Source organism: Syngnathus acus, chromosome 6, assembly GCF_901709675.1.
Source record: "Syngnathus acus chromosome 6, fSynAcu1.2, whole genome shotgun sequence".
NCBI classification, from domain to species: domain Eukaryota; kingdom Metazoa; phylum Chordata; class Actinopteri; order Syngnathiformes; family Syngnathidae; genus Syngnathus; species Syngnathus acus.
The window spans coordinates 6,182,951-6,205,960 of NC_051092.1; the positions used below are offsets into that span (position 1 = coordinate 6,182,951).

The following is a 23,010-nucleotide window of genomic DNA, read 5'->3' on the forward strand; positions in this document are numbered from 1 at the left end:
ATCAATTTCATGAGGTCAACGAATAACATATGAGAGCATTAACTAAATTAATTAAATTTAATTAAATACCTGATCATGACTCAAAATCCTCCATGGATAATCTAATCAATCACTTTTTAATACCTAGATGATTATAGAAATGTATTACTTGGTTTTGATAATGAAAAGTGGCATCATGAATACCTGCACAGTCATTGCTGTCTCTAAGATAAATCTGCCAAGAAACTCACAAGTGGCAAATAAGCCAAGTGATTTACAACCAAGCTTAAAAGTCAATGCTAATCAGCTAATGCAGGAGCGAAAAGCTTGCTTTGAGTGAATTTACCGCCATCTTGTTCACTGCGCTGTTTGCTTCACCACCAGAATTGTGGTTCACAGAGTACATTGATTTAAATCATACAATGTTCAGACATCATTGAGGGAAAATCCTGCATTGACGTACGCCCAGCCCGCATGGGCTTATAGGACACCAAACAATCAGGATCATTGGGCACCAGGATTCAAAACCACAAATATTTACGTTAACAAACTGTCATGTCTTATTTTCCAGGGTTTAGATATAAAATCGCAAAAATCAATTCAATCTTTTCTTCATCTCACCAATAGAGTACATTGACTTTATACATACATTGACATCTAGATAACCAAGATAAACCTATTGTTCAGGGGTAAACCCATCCTTGATCTGCATAATTGTTCTCAATTTCTCAAAACGTCTTGAAACAAGGGTACTTCAAACTGAAAGAAAATCTTATTCTAACAGAACTAATATTAGAACAGGTTATTCATATATTTCATATCAACATCTTCTAAGATTGACAAAAGCTTTTTGGTCGAGGAGACCTAGATTTGCTGTTTATCTTTTTCATCAGCGATGTTAGTTTCCACAAAACACTTTTCATAATGGGATATTGTAACTGGCAATCATGTTTAAATGTTAACTCGTGAAAATGATGTGAGAAAACGATAAATGAAGTTTACTTGCCTTATCCTTTACAATGTAGGTAGGTGATTGGGGTTTACTCTTGCGTTCTTAAAGGATGGCAGAGATCCCAAAAAGATGATGCAGGGAAAAATGAGGTGGTACAGAGGGAGAGAGAGAGAGAGAGAGAGAGAGAGAGGTTTCTTGATGCAGTCTCGACAAGGACTGAATACATATCAGCTGTGTAGGTTTGTGGATAGGGTTTTGGTAGCGTCATTACGAGGAGAGCAAGTTCATTCCTGTTTTCACTAGATGACCACATCCACGTGTACAAACACAATTCATCTTCACATTTATAAGGCACACTGACTTTTCCCAGTGTCAGAAGTCACTTCATTTATTCCATTTATCTTGTTCAGCCGCTGACCTCAATTCTTTTCTTTGAGAAATGTTTTATGCTACCAGATGAAATCATAAGGTCTGTAATCAGCAAGTTCTGGAGAAGCTGGATGACGATCGTGACCATTGTTGCATCAGGGAGACTGTAATGTATGTTTTTTAGTTACTACATATATTTTCATTTACCACTCACCACACACTGTGCACTTTTCTGAGAGAGGGATTAACATTGTGTATAGATAGATAGATAGATAGATAGATAGATAGATAGATAGATAGATAGATAGATAGATAGATAGATAGATAGATAGATAGATAGATAGAAGGGTAGGTAGGTAGGTAGGTAGGTAGATAGGTAGGTAGATAGGTAGATAGGTAGATAGGTAGATAGATAGATAGATAGATAGATAGATAGATAGATAGATAGATAGATAGATAGATAGATAGATAGATAGATAGATCGATAGATCGATAGATAGATAGATAGATAGATAGATAGATAACTATATCGGGGCCAGCGCAAATCTAGCGGAAAGTGAAGTCTAACTGCACATAGGTGGCGTTTTCTTTTATTTTGCTTGACTAGTGCAGATAGAAGAGAGCATTTGAGCAGTTGTGCATCTTTGTGTGATGGATCGCTGTCAACTCAGACAATAAAGACAGCTCCGCACGGTAAACTACACCTGGCTCAGCACGAAAAAGATGTGCCTGTTTTTAAATCAAGCGCCTGTCTACACAAATAGGACCTCTAATGTCCAACATAAATTAGTACAAAAGCATTTATTAATCAATTTCAAGGTGAACAAGTTCATCTAATGTATAGCATTAATTATCGCTTGGCATTGTTTTCTCATCACTCACCCAATAATTTTCTCTCTGCCTGTCCCTGTCACTAGACCTCTTCCTAATGTTATATTGCCTTGGGCTCTGCTGTGAATTGGGGCTACATAAATAGAATTTACTTGACTAGTACCCGACAGACCTTTGAAAACTAAATTGGCATTAGATAAAAATATTTACCCTTTTATACTTTAATGTCTTTATCTTCTCGTGGAAAGTAGCAACTAGAAGAATGTGCATATGGGGAAGAGACATTGGAATAATGCCAGATGTGAAAAAATAACCAACATTTTATTTGTCCATTTGCTTTCTAAATTTACATTAAACTTGACAAAAACATTAGGGCCCTGTCCTTCTCAGCCTCTCAGGGAACCTAATCATTACAAAAAAAAACAACACACCAAAAAGTAAAACATTCAAAATAGGGATGACCAATCAATCACCCCCAAAGAAAATTCCAACAGGAACACTCGCAATGCAGTTAAAACTGTAGATGTGGCTGCTCCTCATTTTGTCTTGTGTTGTGAGACACTCTCAATTCTTCCTGATGCTTAACTGTTGAGAAAACCTTTAGTGGAGCGTCATCCTGATACCAGCAGCTTACATTAATTCCAGTGACAATACCATTGACTGTTGCACATTCATGTCAAAGCTTAACTTGTTCTTGTCACTGGATTTTCACTCCTTGCCCCAAGCGACACATTACTACATCTGCGTCCAGGGGACTTCAGGGTGCATAGGGTGGCATGGCTTGGGACCGGTCTCATTTGTTAAAATATTCTTGAGCAAGTTAACCCAAATTACTCTAGGTGTCAGTACACACCATCATTTGGTGAATACTTAGGAGGTAGAAAGGCATGGTACAATACTGCAAATTAAGTGTGCACTCAGTACATGCTCCACTTGAAAGTGAAAGGTACAATGGCTGGCTTCCTGTTGTTGGATTGTTGATGAAGATTAGCTGCCTGTGTGCCCGCATGATGCCATGCCCTCTAGTATCCATTTTTCGGGCACTGAGCATTCTCTTACTCAGTTCAGGGAAACCTTATGCAGGTCTGTAGAGCCTTGGGAGTTTTGAGTCATGCCTTTGCAAACTAGTTATGGATGCTTAGGCCTCCTGTTGTTATTTCCTCCCTATCTCCACTATTTTATATATGCATGTATTTTTATATATACATGCACCCCAGTGTACAAGGGTTCAGGAGTTACTGTTTATGTGGTACCAATGGCTGCAACAGTGGTGGTGCAATTTTGTCTCTCTTTAGCAAGCTGGTTTTGGCTGCTTTGACACCTGTGGAGGTGGACAAAAAAGGGAAATATTAGTCTTTTCAAATGTTATATAGTAGCTTGTTTCCGTATACCTATTCAGTACATATCGTGCCATGATGAAAGGGATGGTGTTAATTGATGTGATTGATCACACCAAATTGTTTGTAGGAGTGAGTGAGTGCAAATGGTTATTTGTCTATGTGTGCCCTGCGATAGGCTGGATGGATGGATGGATGGATGGATGGGTGGATGGATGGATGGATGGATGGATGGATGGATGGATGGATGGATGGATGGATGGATGGATGGATGGATGGATGGATGGATGGATGGATGGATGGATGGATGGTGATAAAGGAGACATCGTGCTTTAGGACAGTTTCCCTGCCTTGGGCCCTGAAACCATTATAAATTAAACATTCCTAGGTTCATGAAGACATTTTTATGGAGAACTCATCAAGTTAAGTTTAATAAAAGATGGGCAATGCAACAGGACAGAGCAAAAGGATAGAAGTAAATCAAGAGACTTAAAAGAAAAGACTGAGTGATTCAAACCAGAACTCTCGGGAATATTGCCTCACTGAAACAGTTTGTGAGGAACAATCCCCAATTCACTGAGGATTGAGCAGTCTGATCTTAAACTTCAAGGTTATTGCTGCAAAAGGAGGCTCAAGCATTAACCCAATGGTTTGCAATCTTTTCCAACCTGCACTATGACAATGTACAAACATGTGTTCTCTAAAACCTGAATATATATAATTATATGTCTGTGTTTGTGGCATGGATGATGATCAGATCATATCTTGTGACCAAATCATGGAATTTATGACATCTAGATAATTCCAAAGACTTCACCTACTTTTTCTTGCAACTTAAAATAACACCAAACAATACAATGCCATGGAACCCCTATGGTCAATGAGATATTTCAGTCTGTACTCAAGTGTTCTGAAAAAGTAATTAATATGAAAACGTTAATGTTTTCATATTGAGTTGAAGCATACAGTATTAGTGTTGACTCACTCGTTTTAATTGCCGTCTTCATTGGTTTGGACACATCTGCGTTTAGGATCCATGGATGACGCAAAGCTTGTTCTGGAGTTAGACGCTTCTTTGTATCATATCTAACAAACAATATACATGCACTCAATGTACATTCATATATTGTTTGATGATACTACAAGTACCGACTGTCATTGTATGTTCTCTTACTCCAAGCAGGTTGAAATGAAATCCAGAAACTTTGGATTGCTTGACCTTATCCTCATGGTCAGTGATTTTTTTTGCTGTTTGGTGGATTCAACGTCCGGACTACCTGTGTTAAAAAAAAAAAAAAAAGTTATGGTAATGTTGGGGCTAATTTGGCACTAAATGTTGTGAACAAATGTGCGACTAAGTAAAAAAAAAGACCATTCAAGATAAATGTTCCATGCACTATTGTACGTTCTTACTCGACAGCTATATTGACTGCTGGAGTTGGGCCAAAACCTTTAAGTCAGTTAATTTTTTATTTTTGGTCAGTCAAGACACGTATGTAGGTGTTATTTTCACAAATTATTGACCAAGCTAAAATGTAGAAAATGGCTTGCTGATATTCATTTTTCAAAAATATACAGACCTACAGGTGTAAAAAAATGGCTTACAGATATCATTCATTTTCCTTAACCGCTTATCCTTACCAGGGTCGTTGGTGTGCTGGAGCCCATCACAGCGTGCACTGCTTGGTGATATTTACAAACCTGGCATTTTTGGGCTCTCTTAAAAGTGATGATTTTGGAGGTATGAGGATTCCGCCCGATACATATATTCCGATACTACTAGTATTTGCACAAGACTTTTAAAGCACTTTATCTACACTATCTGTAGAAACCGTTATGTTCTATTTATGAGTTGTCTTAGTTTGCTGCAGAGACCATAGCTAAGATAGTCATCTGACCAGTGGACATTGGCCCAAAGTGTCCTATTTGAAGAATGCATGATTGAGAACGAGAATGAAAACCCCAGAAGGAAAATCCAGAGACCGTTCAAATATTCAAACAAAATGTTACTTTTTACGGTATTTTAAATAAATTATTTTAATCAAGTATAAAACTTTAAATACTTTTTCTCAATACGATCCCCCATTATTTTCACATAAAAAGCTCCCACCCTTTGGAAAAAAGAAAACAAAATGGCAAAGAAACTTGAGGGAGAAAATTGCCATCATCAGGAAGAAACGGTTTTTTTACTTACCAATGCGGAATTTTTTTTCATTTGCTTCCACCTGCATTTCCATTGGTGGGAGGCCAAGCACCTGAAATGATATTCAATGCCTTGCTTACTTATTAACAACTAGTGAGGCGTGCAATTGTCAGTCTTACTCTTGTGATAGAGTAGAACATATCTGCTTTGGTATGGCCACCAAAGAGAGCGTAGCCTCTGTCGAGTTCAGCCAACATACAGCCTAGGCTCCACATGTCGGTCGCTGGGGTAGAAATCTTGCCGAGAAGCAGCTCTGGAGACATGTACGGCAGAGTGTAAATCGTCGGTCTGTCTGTGGTAGATCATATAGAAAAGATACATAAGCTTCTGCATTGTTTGTGGTGTTTAATTTAATTTAGTTGTCAAGTATAATGGGATTTTCTGTCCTGGTAGTGTTATTTTTCCCGTGTGCACTATTGTGTTAACAACACACACACGCACACACAGTCGCATAGACACACACAAAGTCTCCTCCAAAACAACTGGAAAGGCAAGGTCAGTTCCTTTGTTTTTGTTGTAAACTAAAGACATTTGTGTTTCAAATCAAAAGAATATGAGCCAAAAGTTCAGAATTAGCCTACAGCTTTTATACCTAGATGTGTTAAATGTGATTAATGTTTAATGACTGGAATAAGAATTAAACAAGCAAAATCCACCTGTTTTGATCCATTTTGTTGCTTAACTCATATTCCACGAACGCAGTATTAACCAGAATGCCGAGCAGTGGGGGCACAAACAACATATATTCCAAAGAGACATTTGGGATTGACTTCCTCTTTAAAACTTAATTTTGTCACTTGCTGTCGGCTGAAAATTACATCACATGTACTGAGGTCTCAGATAACTAATTACGACATCGCTTGCAAATGTCACAGGAGCCGTGATTGGTTGATTTGACGTCTTGCTCATTTTTTAACTCTCACAATTTTCAACTCTACCTCCACTGTTTTCTACTGTGTGCTTTACTTTTCAGGGACATTTAGTTGAAAAAGATGCACTTGCCATTGTCTTTCAAAAAAATGCAGCCGCCAAAATCGCTCACTGCAGCATTGTTTTCCTTGTCTAATAGAATGTTTTCCTGCAAAGAGAAAACATAGTATAGAGGTTTACCAATATCCACCATAGCCCAAAGAGTGAATTACAACTGAGTTTTTTAATTAACAAATTAACTACCACCTAAAATCTAGAATCACTCACTGTTGTTTTGGCTTTGATGCATTTGCACCTAACGCGTGTAGTTTTCCAAAATTACATTTTTCACAATTCACAAAAATATATGACCTTCTTTCGAGACTTGTACATATGGTTGTCTTACAAATTTAAAGGGTACTTTACCGGTTTCAGATCACCATGAACAATCTTCATGCCTTTGAGTACTTGAAGACACTTAAGCACATCGGTGGCATATTTTCTAATGTCCCCATCATGGAATCGTCGCATCTTGCTCTGCATTAAGGCTTTAAAGAGGTCCTTTCTGAAAATAAATATAATTGAATGCTTACTCTTACTGCATGAATCAGAAGTTCTAGTCCTACTACAGAAAGAAACAAAAAGGGTTGTCAACTTACTCAAAGAGGTCAAATGTGATGCACAGATGGCTGCGGAAGTAAAAGTACTCCTTCATGTGAACTATATTGGCTTTGTTGCTCTTGTCTAACTTTTGCAGGGTCTTTAAAACTTTTAGTTCCGCCTCCGCAAACCCATGACCCCTACAAGCAAAAGCATGTCCAGAATTATTATTTTTTTAACAACCAGGGTTCTTAAACTTTGATGTATTATTTTTATTGTTTACATTAACAAGGTTCCTGGCCTTTTGACATTTCCTCTGAATATGTATCATACACTGGCTGTAATTTCATTGTATTAAAAAATTTATGAATATATTCTTGAGAAAATAGGCTGTCGTTTCTACCTTTAGTACTCAAAGCTAGGGGTTTCCGTTTTTGCTTTGTCTTGCATGTGTTATCCGTACGTTTAGAGCGAATGTGAATGTTGAAAACAAAAAAGAAGTTTCTTTTTTCATGCAGGTGGAGAAAGGAGACTGACGTGATTTTTCTATCATCCTGTTTATGAGAGAACATTTCCAGAAACACAATTGACTCTTTTCAGTTACACTGTCAACCAAATCTTGTAATATATTACCATCTGGTGATCTTTTTGTGTCTCAGCAGTGTCTTACTATGTCAACATCAAATTTAATTTTCACTACGCAAAAAAATAACAAATAATGAATGTTAACCCAGCAGTGAGTTCTCGTAAATCAAGTGGATGTAAATAGCAAACTTGCCATGGCCAGAGCCTTTTTCCATGACGGACAAGCACAGAGGGACAATTATATTATATATAAGGACGGACGTTATCTGTTATGTGTCTGCATACCCCTCAGAAAGTAGGTATAGTTGCATCCCTGGTGAGTACTGTAGTAGGTTTGACTGGCTCCCATGTCTGTTTTAAGCTAAATAAGACTCTGTCCAAACTCTTTTGACAAAACACAACCAACTTCATTAGTGAGGCTTTTCAGATTGCCTCACATCTGAAGCAAAGGAGTTTGTTACGATTACCATACCTTGTCGCTGGCCTTTTTTTTTTCCTCATCCTCCTACTCTTACATTAGCAGGAAGCGGGATTGAAACGTTTTTTTCTTATAAGATGCAACAACCAGAATTACCACATTGTTAAGTCTGTCGCTGTCAGAGAAGGTGAACTCGCAGATTTTCGATGCGCACCAAATTCACGCGAAGGCTCGTGGGGCGTTAGAAGGAGGTGGATTAAAAAGTATAAAAAAATATTTACGTCATTGTTCCTTCAACCGCCAGTCAATCCACTCTATTCATTTCAATGTATATCTTTTGCATCGCTCGGACATCGCCCACCAGATTTCCACAGCAACCAGCCGTGAGTGGTGGTATGGATTGAGAAAAGGGTCATTGTGGTCTATAAAAATAAACGACATACAAATAAAGTAGAGGCATTACATCTGCTTCAAAATATTGACGAGGCTATGTCTGAGGATGAGTGGTCACAGGATGATTTGGCTGACAGCGAGTCTGAGCGAGCAGTCACCCCCCTTGGCCAAAAGGAGCTGTGTCGATTTTAACTGTTTATTTCACTGTAATACAGTATTGGGAGTTTAGAGGGAGAAATGACTGATCGGACATCACGCAGAGATTGTTGGGGTTGAAATTTGCGAACTGGGAAACTTGGCACGATTTCTGTTATACACATTAGTTAGGTGACATCTTACTCGGTTGTGTTTCGAAAAACCTTGACTGCCACCAGCATTGTTGTCTTGTGGTCCTTACACTTGAGGACTTTTCCAGCAAATCCCGATCCAATCACCCTCATTATTTCAAAGCGGTAAGCCAGGTGGTCGCCAATCCTCTGTTGATGGAAAAAAATCATTGATCAATGAATGTGAATATATTAGTAATATGTCATGCAGAGTTTCACGATACACAGTAGAAATATGCAGAAAACGCTTTCATTAAGAGTACTTGTGATTAGAGGATGAGGAGGGTGGTCACTCGAATGTAGCTGTTTTGGCAATGCAAAAGAAAAAATACAGTATGTCGTGGTAGAATTCAATTCAATTCAATTTATTTACAGAGCGCCAAATCACAACAGAAGGTGTCTTAAGGCACTGTTCACATGGAACAAGTCAAAGACCACACGCCTGACTTATTAAAATTTCAACTGAACTCTACATGAGCCAGCACTATGCGACGGAAGCAAGGAAAAATTGGTTGCGAAGCAAGATCGACAAGATCCACGATTCGATGTGAGGTGGCCTTCTACCTTAGCAGGTTGGGTTAGACGGTAGAAACGAAACATATATTTCGCTAAAACATGAAATTTCATGATGACATGACATTGAATTTTTTTTTTCCTTGAGTGGCAGCAATACGCTTCTTTAAAAATAGACTTTTTGTGAAGAAAAAAAATAAAACCAGTAGTCGTTCTGCACTTACTGATTTGTAAAATCCCTGTTCATCATCAAATGACTTGACCTCCTCAGTTGTGGTTTGTGTCCGAATTTTACTGTCCTTTTTTCCTACGTACCAGACTTTTCTGTATTCTTTAATTTCAATCTGCTCGTACGGTGTCAAGAATCGTCTGTTATCTCTGAGAATACCTGTGCACATATTAAGAGATTACATTTCACGTATTTGTCATCAGAATATAAACAATGCATGAAGCAATAATACAAAGGCCGGTCCCTGAAGCCCTTACTTTCATATGTCATACTCGGCAAATTGAAAGTGAAGATTTTGTTCTTGATGGTTGTTCTGTACGCCTGAATAGAAAGAGAAACTGAAAACATTTCCAAAACTTGACAAATTTACAAACAGAAATACATTTGCAAGACGCCATTAAAACTTACGTGAACAGGTTTGGGGTGTCCTTGTTGATACACATGTTTTTGTGGGTAGCTGATCTTTTGATATATTAATCCAATTTCAGTAATTTGAGGAGGATGATTTGATGGTGGTGACATCTTTTTTCCAGCACATTTGCTTGACTTTTGGTGAATCTTACTTATTGAAGTTGGACAGATCTAGATGTTTATCAGAAAAGGTTCATATTTAGGATGCTGTAAACAAAATAATCTGGATTCATATTGACAACCCAGATTATATCATCATGCATGGAAGCACTGCTGAAACATTTGGCTCTTTTTTTATGAAAATGTGCAGTGCAGTCTATAGTTCATTTTCGTAAAATTATTTTCACCTTGTTTCATCTTAAGAAAAGGCTTGACATCTGACAAATTGACCAGTTTGATTATAATTTGGCGCAACAAATGAGCAATGAGTGCGTGACGTAGACACTGGCGGGGCGGAGAACCCAGAAGAGAACACAATTAAAGTGTCAGTGAGAATGAGTGTTTTGTGCCGACATGGGATGGAACGATTCCGTAGTTGAATAAGCAAGCTATTCAACATCCTGTTCCTTTGTCTGTGGTTGAAGTCACTGGACCAAGATGTGCATTTAACATTTTTGTTTCAGCCCTTGTATGCATATAGTGTGCAAATATATCCATTGCTGCATAGAAACAGAAGTTTGCAGTTTTTTTTTTTTTTTTTTTTCTCCCACAGATAAACTGTTACATGTAGATGGTGGGCAATTTATGCATGTATGAAAATAATAATCATATATACTCCACATTAACATAAAACATCTTAAAATATAACATACCTTGTTGGGTTGTAACATTGCTCTGTAAATACATTGTTGTTTTTGGAACCTCCTCGCCTGCAGTACCTTTTCAAGTCCCAAGCACCTCTGTTTGAAGACTTGAGCAATGTCAAGATGGTTGAAAGTAAACATTTTACGCCGGAGCTGAACATACGTTGGTGGTAAATACGATTTCTTCAGAAAACCTCGTAATGGCATTGGGTCATTCTTTGACTTAAAGGCTCGTTGATGTCGTCATAGTGTATAGAATAACTCCTGCGCGAGTCACTAGACAATCGGCGTCACAATTTGAGTTACAAGAGGGAAAAAAATTGCCGGATTCCAACTTCGCCTCTGTCCTTATTTCATGGACTTTCTTCATCCTAAAAAATAGGTCTATGTCTATTTTGTTACAATTAATATTAATATACAATTTCCTGTATTGTATCGTGTCAGTGCCTTGTGTTATTTATTCTACATTCCCATTTATAAATGTAAACGGGCAAATATTGCAGAGCTGCCACTACCACCTGAGGGCAGAAGAGGACCAAACATGGCGTTCCATGGATGATAATTACTAACCTATTTATCCAGTTCTGTTGGACATTTTCCTATTTTCTTTTTGACTGTTTAGTTTTCATGAGTAGAAATTTCGCTTAGTTTGAAGTATCAGTTAGGATGGCCCAAATAAATAAATAAATAAATAAATAAATAAATAAATAAAAATTTCAGTCAAGCAAGGAATAATGGATTGGATTTTTTTACTTTATTAATTGGTCTGTGCAAAAATAATTAATAAGCGTCCTTTATAAATGCCGATAAAGCAGTATGTTGTTAGGTTGTCTGCCTCTTATGTTGAAGGGCAAGACGGAAGCGTGTGATTTACTAGGAAAAAAAAAGACTTTATGAAGTAGTTGTCACACTCGGGCGGTCGTCATGTGAACAGCGATCAGGTTCAACTACCGTAGTCGCGTGTCGGCATTCAAGCCAATTTGTGCCAATACTTGGAGGAAACTATTTGGGAGACAACGTTGAATAAAGACGGAAGCCTGCGACAGGTCGCCGATTTACTGACATGAGCTCCCCGGTAAGTAGCTGTCAGAAAGCCCCTCTGCAAGTGTGCGCACGACTTAATGCCCATCACGAATGTTACTTTGAATTTCGCACCTGGTTGCAATTCCCCTAGTCAATTTCATATTTTCTAACCAACCTGCTTAACATGATTTTTTTTTTTTTTAACCCGCTGCAGCTTTATTTACGCTATTTCTCGCTTGAAGAGGCACAGCAGGTGAATTAAAGCAGGCCATGAGCTAAGGTGTAATGTTCATGGACTTGATTCAGGAAAGCCGTAATGTCATAAGTTGCTGAAAATGACTTTGCAATGACTATTATGGTTCTACTTCAAATTTTTATTAGCTTTGATTCAAAACAGATAAGAAATGGAAATAAAAAAAAGGCGAGAAGTCCTGAAAATATGACATGAATTTCCTTTTGGCGCAAGTATCCCATTACATATCTGCCAAATGAAATTATTTTCACAAGTACTGCAGCCATTTGAGATGTTCAATTCCTTCAGGCTTGTTGCTGCTCATATTTCCCCGTGTCAAAAGTTAACTTGTTATAAATCCTTGTCTTATACAAGGGAGATAGTCATTCACTGCACTTAAAACCTCTTTTCATGTTGAAACGCCACCACTTAATGTTCAAGTGACACGATTGATTTCTTCTTTTTTTTTTTTTTGCTGTCAAATGGCAGAATTCATATATGCACCATATCCGTGCTTTAAAAAAAAAAAAAACTTGGGATTTGGTATATTCAGATTGGAATCACACAGATAAAATAGAAAAAGACACAAGCTTTAAGTCTAAAACAATAAAATTACAAGTAAAATAGTTTTAATGCTTTTATTTGCTTTTAAAACAAATTTTTATATATTGATATTCATCAGAATGCTGTTTTAATAATACTAATGGCTGTCTTTCAACAAGTTGGGCTGCATAGAACATATTATTGAAAATAATTTGTTGACTTCTCCATTAAAGCAACAACATAAACCCAAATGTGTGCCACAATTGGAACATGGAACGTATTAAAGTCTATCAATCATCTATCCAATTACAGAAAACATTTGCGTGAAAAACACTAGGCCATTAATATAAAACAATCGGATGAAAAACAGAGTACGGCTGTAATTGAGTTTGTACCTTGTGCCATCAAGTGATCTACAGTGTTCTGATTTTACTGCGCTAGCTCATTGTTCACCGTGTCTAACATCGACGCGTCTCATGTCAGCGCTGTTGTAAAATGACATTCCACTGTAATTAAAGATTCTGTATGAACTATGAATGTCATGCATTTAAATTGTACTATTCCAAATATCCTATCGGTTAAGCTGTAATAAGAAAATGGTTCTACTTTTCAAAAGTTATGTGCATGTGTATGTATTGGGGAGGTGTTTATGCACCTATTCTGTCCACAGTATCAGTTGGAGTTCCATACCTCTTTGTACAGTATATGGGTTTCTCTACCTGTGTTGTATTACAAAGCAATGACAACATCCGGATAATATGAGAGTAGTGTCAGGAATTAAAAATTATGTTTTTATTATCGCGCTGTTGCAATTGACACCAAAGATGTGAATATCATATTTCCTCTGAGTCTTTTCTCATTTATCTTTCTGTCATTCAGTGTGCGGGGCCATGAAAACAAGCCACTACGGCTCACGCTGTTAGTCGCTGGAATGAGTGATTGACTTATATGGGGGCGACGCTGCACATATCAGCTTTGGGGGAGAGACATCAGGCGACAAAAATACACCAGGGAGCTAAGTGTTGCTGGCTGACAACATGAGCTGCTGTCAGATGAGAAAGGCCAAGTTGAACTCTAGTGTGTCAGATAATCTTTTCATGAGAACCGGACGCTGAGAAAAAAAATCTTAGATCTCAATGCTACTTTTTAAAATGCCTCTGTTGGGCATAGTAAACAAATCAAAACAAGATAGATCATGAAAGAATAAAAAAATGAGTTTGACACCCCTGGACTACATAAACAGTAGCGCCTCAGAGTTAGGCTACCTCTTCGATGTCAAAGGTCCTGTTTTTTAAATTTGATTAATCTATTATTTTTGTAGTTGTCAGGCAGCCCTTAAAGTGAGTAGGTCAGGCTCAGATGTTGACAACGTAACAATGACGAGGGGAAACCTGGCATGTTTAATGGCGAACTTGTCAAACTGTTTAACTCGTATACAGAAGAGGAATTTGATGGATTTGCGTATGAATAACAATTAACAATAATATGAGTAGTAGAATGAAGTACAACCAAACTGTCTTGCTTCCGTTTCATATTTTTGCTTACCGTAAGTCATGGCATGCATGCGCCCTATAATGCGGTGTGGATATGTGTGGATTAAGTACGAGTGCGAATGGTTGTTCGTCTCTGTGTGTCCTGCGATTGGCCGGCGACCGGTTCAGGGTGTCCATTTGCCTATTGCCCAATGACTGCTGGGATAGGCTCCAGCATGCCCGCGCCCCCCGTTAGGACAAGCGGTAGAGAAAATGAATGGATGAATTACCGTTTTATTTATCTGAGTCTGAGAAGAAGCTTTTATTTTGAAAAATGGACCGGATTTAACAAAATAGGATAATAGGACGTGGCTTGGTTCATCATTATTATTTGACCGTTGCTTACAACTAACATATTCTTATTCCCGGGTTGCTTCTCGCACTTTATAATGCACTATGGAAGTGCAGGCTATTGTGTCACAATAACTGCTGACAAGTTTATGGGCTTAATCCTGCATTGGTCATCTACAGTGTGTGGTGTTAATGCTATGAGGATTAGGAGTGTGATTTAAGGACTTGCATGCAACAGTCGAAGCTGGTCTCAGTGCAGTCCTTGTACACATAGCATTCAGAACACCATGTGCTCAATGAGGCTGAGGTACGGTATATCACAACACAATCTTGACTTTAAAGTTGGATTTGATTTCTCAAACACGCATGTAAAAAGTTAAATAAATAAAGAAGCTCAATAGTTTTAGATCTTTCGCGTAGCAACCCATTTAACCAGTTAATGTAAACGTTTCACCAATTGATCAGAATTTTGACAAAACACGTTAATTATTATTATTATATAGGCTATTTTGCATTTTATTCTCATGTTTTAATTTAAAATGCATAAAAAATCACCACTCAGTAAAAATGCAAATGCATTTTAAATACGCAATGCCGGTCATGAATTGTATTGCATGCCTATCCAGTTTATTCTCAGTTGAGTTGCAGACGAGGTGAAGCCCATCCCGTACTAGCGGACGGTTTACACACCTGACTGGTCAAGAGTCAATCGCAAGGCACATAGAAACGAACAACCACTCACGCTGAGATTCACAGCAATGGTCAATTTAGATTATCCACTCACTGTAAAGTAACTTGGATTCGTAATTAGGATATTCATCCAAAAGTTGTCTAATGAGTTAAACAAGGGAAAAAAATAGTTCGTGCCCATCCATCTAGTTTTAATTCTTCCCTCTAGTCTTAATAGATTTATATCAGTGGCAACAAGCAAGGGCAGCTGCAAAAAGGGAAACATTGTGGGTTGGTACAGTCATAGCGGGTAATGCACTACGACTGCTACTAATAAATGCATATATGCACACCACAAAGTATACTGCGCTAATGGGTAACTGGGTCCCGCAATAACGTTCTTGACAAATGTATGAAAATTCAGACGAACAAAATGTTCTGGAAGTGAATTTCAATATGGTGGCAGCTCTGCTTCCTAGATCCACTGCTTGTCTAAACTGAGTGATCGGGAAAAATTTGGGAAGTGATGAAAAACTTGTTCACTCAGCGCTCCAATGATCCCCTGCCAAAAGCTGAGAACCTCCTGGAAGGACCTCTGCTGCAATCCATCAATTCCAATGTTAGAGTAGCCAGACCGAAGCCACTTTTTATTAAAAGAACATTAGGAGGAAACCAAGCACTCCTCATCACCTGCCCGAAATCATTCATACACTCAAGCAGAGTGGTGGCAGCATCATGATGTGGGGGATGTTTTTGAGCATCAGGAACTGAAAGACAAGCCCGGGAAGATTAATGCATCAATGTACATAGACATCCTTGATGAAATCTGCTCCAGAGCACTTTTGACCTCAGACTGAGGCAACAGTTCATCTTTCGGCAGGACTGCGGCCTACAACATTCAGCCAAGATATCAAAGCATCATGTGAATGTCTTTGAGTGGCACAGATAGCGCCCCTCAAGTGTGGGCGCTATCCAATTTTTAACATTTTAGGAGTAATCTAAAAATGCCTGTCCTGTGCAGTGATTGCCCTCATTTGATCTCATTCTGTTGTATTGTTATTTTATGGTGTTAAATCTGTTGATATTTAGCACGGGGTACTGATGATGTTCGACATCACAGAATACCAGATTTAAATTTAAACTGTTATTGGCAAAACTATTCCCTTACCAATATAATCCTCTAATAGTTATGGCAAATGGAAAGGGTACAGCACACGTTAACTGTATTTCAACATGAATTACCCACTCCAGTGTGCAAACTGCAAAACTAGCTGATAAAGGGTGTACATTTTGTTAGTCTTTTATCTAAATGTTAGGCATGGGTGTGTCATCCTCCACTGCGGTGGTGCTTTCGGATGTGGCTTAATAGATAGTCGCTCTGTTTCGCCTGATACCCCTGAGCGCTTCGGCCATAAGTCGTTTATCTTTAGATTCAGTAACCAGGAAGCACGTAATTACTTAAAATTAGCTTTGCTTTCTCCCAATATAGTGATGTCATTAACAATTTCCTTTTATGAAGCATATTGTTTGATAATCTGCTATTTGTGCAGATGCACAAGGTAGCTAGTTACAATAAAAATGTTATTATTTCAAACTTTTATGTTTACACTACATATACTGAGGGCAGGAGAGGTCCAAAGAGAGTCAGTGGGAACTTCAATATGTCTTTAGATTCAGAATTAGACAAATAGTGCAATCTGGGATTTAATGATTTGAACAGATTGTCTGGATTTAAGGAACTCAGAAAACATTTCAATTTCATATCAACACTGAACATGTGTTGAAACGTCGGTTCTTTTGAATGACTTTATCCGGTGTTAGACTGTTTGCCCAATGTGAATCATGCACTCCTACAAGAGAGCATGTTATTATTTCATGGCTGTCTACTAAAAATGACTGCAAGAGCTCTAATAGGTGCAGATCTTTTTTTTTTTGGTTCTCAAATTCAACCTAGTTCACACACCAGACTGACTGGGATCACACTTAATATGGGATGTGAATGTTTATACAAAGAAAAATCGGACTTCACCCAAAAATCCGAATTGAGCATAAAGACCTGCGGTGTGAACGCATCTTTAGAGTGCTCTGCCTGACTTTTTTTTTTTTTTATCAGGATGCTTATGCTTAGTTTTTCCACTTAAAAAAATAATACAGTAGGTCATTGTAGTTATTAAGATAAATGTAAGCTTATTTTGATTCAATATTTCCTAAAAAGATCGGTTATGTGTAATTGATTTTGAAATTGAAATTAAATACCAGAGAAAGGATGAGGTTTGTGTTCCAAAGCTAAGCTCGCTTGTGTGAATTTGTTTTTATTGAGCTTGTTGAGCCGAACCTATCCAGTCACATGCACACAGTCGTAATCCTATCAGGCATTCAGTGGAGCTGCAGAAGAAGGTAAATATGTTTTGTAGGGGGGGGAAAGAATAATTAAGTTTGAACAGTCTTGGCTTGTTGTTGGCTATAAGTATACTGTACATGCATGCGTGTTCAAAGCAAACATGACAAGTTAAGCAAGGCAGCACACGGACGTGTGAAGGCTATTTTCAGTCCCCGCTACAAGCAGTTATTGCCTTTGGAATGTAACCTTTCCTTTACCCAAGTTTACGATTTTCCATTTCAGTTTGATATCCCAAATGATGCAGTGACCAATGCATTCAAGTCCATAGTTTAATAATTGTTGCTATTGCGCAAGCCTCCAAATTGACAGTTTTATGTAAATCTTTTTTAGTTTGTATTCATCGCTGAAAATCTCCATCCCTTTTTACAGTTATGTATGTAGTATATTGTTCAATAAATCATATTTGAAATTTATTAACATTGAAATAGCTTAATTTAATTCTTTTATATTTAAACATTTATATTTAGGGTGTGACAGATTAATTGTTCTGCTGATTAAATCAGGATTGTAAAATAGTCAAATGTTATGTCTTTAATTATGTAATAGTTGCAAATTACAAACAAATGTGTTAATTTATTCAATAGGGCTGCTCGATTATGGAGCCTAACCCCTAACCCTGCCACAACATTCAACAAAGTAAAGGGGGAAAAAAAAGGTTGAATCTGCAAAGCCTGGTCAAACGTCCATCATCAACACAAAAAAAACAAAACGAATAACATTAAACTAAAATTCTGGTAGGGCCACTTGTATGTTCTTAAAGGTTTTTTGCCGAAACACCAGCCTGTTGACCTAACCTAACCATAACCTTAACCCATACTAATGAAGTGGTTTTGCCTTTTTTGTCAACCAAGTGACGATGCTCAGCCTCGCCCTCTACCATCTTCACACTTGCTAAAACCGCCGGCCTGGATCTCTACTCTCCACATTCGCGGAGACGTAGCGATGGAGTTGTGCATGCGCGTCTCAAAACGAAAACACCAAATAATCATTTTTCCTTGATTATATGAATTTCGAGATCATCTGGAGCCCAAATCATAATCATGGTTATATTCAATTAATTGAGCAGCCCTAATATTCAGTATGTATTTTCTTGGAAATCGGCTTTATTTTCTTTCAAATATCGGCATTGGCCTAAAAAGAAATTCCTAACAGTCTACTTAAAATACAATCCACAACCATGGTTGTCCGTCTGCATCCAAAAAAGCTGTCCAACTATTTTCTATCCCACTATTTCAAAATCAGACGTCCAATACATTGCCATTACCCCAAATATGTAAGCCATTAAGAGTGCGGTTTGGTATGCATTATTTTATTTCAGGTTTTTGCTTTCCTCATCTTGTCAACAGCGTCACTACTCTGTTTATTTGTTTAACTCCGCAACATCCTTGCTTCAGTCCCTATACTTAGTGTGGGTAGAAAGGTAAATCAATTTTTTATGACGACTCAGCTGAATGAGATTGGCCCAACCAACCCGTGTCAAAATGGGGCTGGGATGGGTAGCTGAAGAAAAGTTTGATCAGAGACTTCCTCTTCTTCATTGGCTTGCATAACTCCAGTTGTAATCGGACTCTTTTGGGATTAATTTAATAACCCCACTGGCATGTTGCTGGCATGAATTCTGCTCCCCCTGCAGAACGCGACAGACCAGCAGCCAGAGAGCGGCCGTGCTTAAATTGGCTGCATGCACAATTATGCAAATTTTTTGTACACCATTGCAATTAATATCTGCACCCTATATAACTTGGCATTGCTTCAATCATTTGGATTATTTTTACACACGTTCATATATTCTGTTTTATCAGTGAATAATCTTGTATTCATTATTTCTTTATTTTCCATTCCCAGATATGCATGGCAACATTCTAGGACAGAGTTCTCTCAGTTGTGCAAGGAGTCAAAAGGGGAAAGGAGACATTGGTAACAATCAGACAGGATGGGCGAGACGGAGGATGAGCGAACCGCTAAGGCTAGTCAACTCTTTGAGAACTTTGTCCAGATGTCCACATGTAAAGGAACTCTGCAGGCCTTCAGTATCCTCTGCAGGCAGCTGGAACTGGATCCGCTGGATTATAGCAATTTCTACAGCTCACTGAAAGCAGCAGTCAACTCCTGGAAGGTCAAACCTCTGTGGACCAAATTGGACAAGAGGGCACAGCAAAAAGTGTACAGCCAGAATAAAGCCTCTCAAGGAACTAGGGTAAGACACAGAATTGCTCACAAAACTATAATTCTTAGTATATTAGGTGCACATACACAGTGTGATATATTACTTTTGCGTTAGCCAATGTTCAGTTATTAAAAGTATGTTTTGACAATTTGTTTATTTCTGTTGAAAATACATTATGACCAAATGATAAGAATAAAGCTTCTATTCTTGACAAATTGCAGTCAGCATATTGAAAATGTTCCCACCAAGTCCGAAGCACAAAATAGTCCAAAAGGCATTCAACTGAGAGATTAATATTCTGGGGGAGACTAAGGGCCACCATTAAATGGTTTGCCTCAACAAAATACTTCGTCGTGTATGTTAAGATAAATCCAGGGCACACTCCGCCCCTATGTTAGCAAAGCTACACCCTTTTAACATGCTGCTTCAATGACTTCATACATAACTGAAGATAAGATGTCTGGAAAGGAAAGAGGGGAGATAGCAGTGTTGGCTGGCCAAAAACAACAGCTGAATTATTACCCGAGACTTTTTTTTTTTTTAGTGAAAACAAAGTATTTGAAACAAAACATTTTGCTCCTAGCTCGTTGGCCAAGCTGGTTCTAAATTTACATTGTGGGATTTGAAGTGTGTGTATGCAAAATATAAATCGATTTAATTGTATTGTTGCATCTTTTTACTGTCCAATTGCAAATATTTTTATTACATTATCCCACTTAAAAGTTTCAGAAAGTCAGTTGTTACTGTGATTATTATTATTATTGTGAATTTGTTTTAGTCTTCATTGCTAACCACAGCAAATGTGTTGTTTGGTTGTGCTGCAATTAAAGGACTTTGACAGAGTCAGCAAAGGAAAATGTTTTCTTACTTTTAGTTGAAACAGTATGTCTTTGCTAATCTAAGTACTTCCACACTACAAATATACATATTAATGTTATCATTAGCCCAAATTGTCTTCCCCTCGAGTAGTTCTTGATCACCTCTCTAACCCTGTTTAGTGTCTGATCATTGGTGGCGGACCTTGTGGTCTGCGGACAGCCATCGAGCTGGCTTTGCTGGGTTGTAACGTGGTGGTGATTGAGAAGAGGGACGCGTTCTCCAGGAACAATGTGCTTCATCTGTGGCCATTCACCATTGAAGACCTCAGAGGCCTTGGTGCTAAGAAGTTCTATGGCAAGTTCTGTGCTGGGTCCATCGATCATATCAGTGAGTACATTTGGCTGGCATTGTTTTTAATAGTTCCCTTGAAATATCATTGTTTCCAGTGCTGAGGAAGCACTGAATAAAAGCAATACTTTTATTTCACAAACACTGTTTCATTAGCTTTACTTTTCCCATGAATAATGCGGAATTATTTCTGGATTTGGAATAATATTATTGTGATGTGTGATTTTTCCGACCGTGTTTAAAGAACGTACTTAAAAATGAAACATTAAATGACAAAAAAAGAGTGCGAGTCAAGAAGAAAATTTGCAGCACTGTAGTAACATCCATGCATCTTCATTTAATGAATGGATGATTTGTGTACGTATGCTAATCTGTCCTTAGTTTTACAAATTGTTTTTATTTTTTTATTTTTTTTACATGCATCCTCTCTGCAAGTGCTAATATCTCTTCCAGGTATCCGTCAGCTCCAGTTGATGCTGCTTAAAATTTGTCTCATTCTGGGCATTGAAGTTCATGTCAATGTGGAATTCATTAAACTTGTTGAGCCACCAGAAGAACAGACTGACGACAGTAAGTTTCTCTTCATAAACATTGGTAATGTATATTAAAACGGAGTAATCCAAACACAGTCACTAATCTCAGCATTCACGCTTTCCCATTGTTCCTCATGCAAATCAAAACGTTGTCGCTTAATAAACAGCAGCACATGAAAGATTCCCCTTCTCCACACTGTTTTCAATTGAACAGAATTACTGTTGAACACTTCACATCCAACTGCCTGTCATCTTTGTTAATCAGACTGGTTTGCTTTAACCCTGTAGGTCCGAGTTGGAGAGCAGATATCCAGCCTTCAAATCACCCCGTCTCAGACATGGACTTTGATGTGGTGATTGGAGCTGATGGACGCAAAAACACATTAGATGGTAAAAATATCCGCAGTAATCGGATTGTGGATTATTATACTTGGTGATTGTGCTTTTTTTAGGCAGTCTTTAAATGTTGTCCTATTGTTCACATTGTTAGCCCAAACAAGCCTAAGGAATGTTTTTCCCCCAAAAGTAGTATGCTGAGTGCAACTATATTTGCTAATTCCTCTGTAGTCAAAGCACTGTTTATTTTCTGTGGAAATGAGGTGAATAGTTCCAAAGCTACCCTCCATCACTGACTAAAGCATTTCCTGTTTACATGCTTTTAAGTGGAAGGCAAGTATTGTATAATGTCCATCTGAGTTTGTGGTCGAGGTCATAATTTTTTTTAATTTAATTTAATTTTTTAAATTATTATTAGTATCATTATTATTATTATTATTATTAAATAAAACTTGGACTCTTTGTTCAGGTTACTGCCATTTAAAATACAGGACCATTAAAAAAAGAGCATTTCCCTATTTTTCTTTATAGTTTACCCATTTTGTTTAATGTATAGACTCAAATAACAAAGCTAACCCAAGTAAACATGAAATGCAGTTCAGAATCATTTGCGTGCAAGTACATAAATATTGTACTTTAAATTCTCATATTTCTGCACTAGGATCTGCTATCGAGAAGTCTCTTCTTTTGAGCTTCTCATATCTCTAGCTGTCTGCTTCAAGAATGGGCGTGTTTTATTTGACTAATCTTGATAGAGTTTATGCGATATGGCATCCTCAAGTTGGTGTTCCGCAAAAACAAATTGTGGCATTATTTGGAATGAGACCTTGTGGCATCTCCAAAATCAAGGTTAAATTCCATATAACAGGGGATTACTAAAACAAAACAAGTACCGTATTTTCTGCACTATAAGGTGCACCAGATTATAAGGCGCATCTTCAATGAATGGCCCATTTTAAAACTTTGTTCATATATTGTTGTTCACAAACATTTCTTTCTTTGCTTTTGGTAGGTTTCAGGCGCAAGGAGTTTCGAGGAAAGCTCGCCATTGCTATTACGGCAAACTTTGTCAACAGAAACACCACAGCAGAGGCCAAAGTGGAGGAGATTAGTGGAGTTGCCTTTATCTTCAACCAGAAGTTCTTCCTTGAACTCAAGGAAGAAACAGGTCAATCACCAAAATATTGCCCCTGTATATACCCTTAAATTTCACAAGACAATGATCCGAAACATAAAGCGGAATCTGGACCAAAATGCT

General features: G+C 37.9%; 1 protein-coding gene across 8 annotated transcripts in view; it reads left to right on the top strand.

The window, feature by feature from the left end:
- Window positions 1-11,745: 11,745 nt before the first annotated feature.
- The window catches only part of mical2b (microtubule associated monooxygenase, calponin and LIM domain containing 2b), a 30,148-nt gene continuing 18,883 nt past the window's right edge, over window positions 11,746-23,010 (top strand). For all 8 annotated transcript variants that reach the window (XR_005098237.1, XR_005098238.1, XM_037254017.1 and 5 more), the window contains exons 1-6: window positions 11,746-11,933; window positions 19,395-19,746; window positions 20,715-20,922; window positions 21,337-21,453; window positions 21,705-21,806; window positions 22,765-22,920. Coding sequence is in view for 6 of the 8 variants with exons in the window: in XM_037254017.1 (XP_037109912.1) it covers window positions 19,483-19,746; window positions 20,715-20,922; window positions 21,337-21,453; window positions 21,705-21,806; window positions 22,765-22,920 (847 nt within the window). In the remaining 2 variants the exon portion in view is untranslated. The remainder of the gene's footprint in view (window positions 11,934-19,394; window positions 19,747-20,714; window positions 20,923-21,336; window positions 21,454-21,704; window positions 21,807-22,764; window positions 22,921-23,010) is intronic.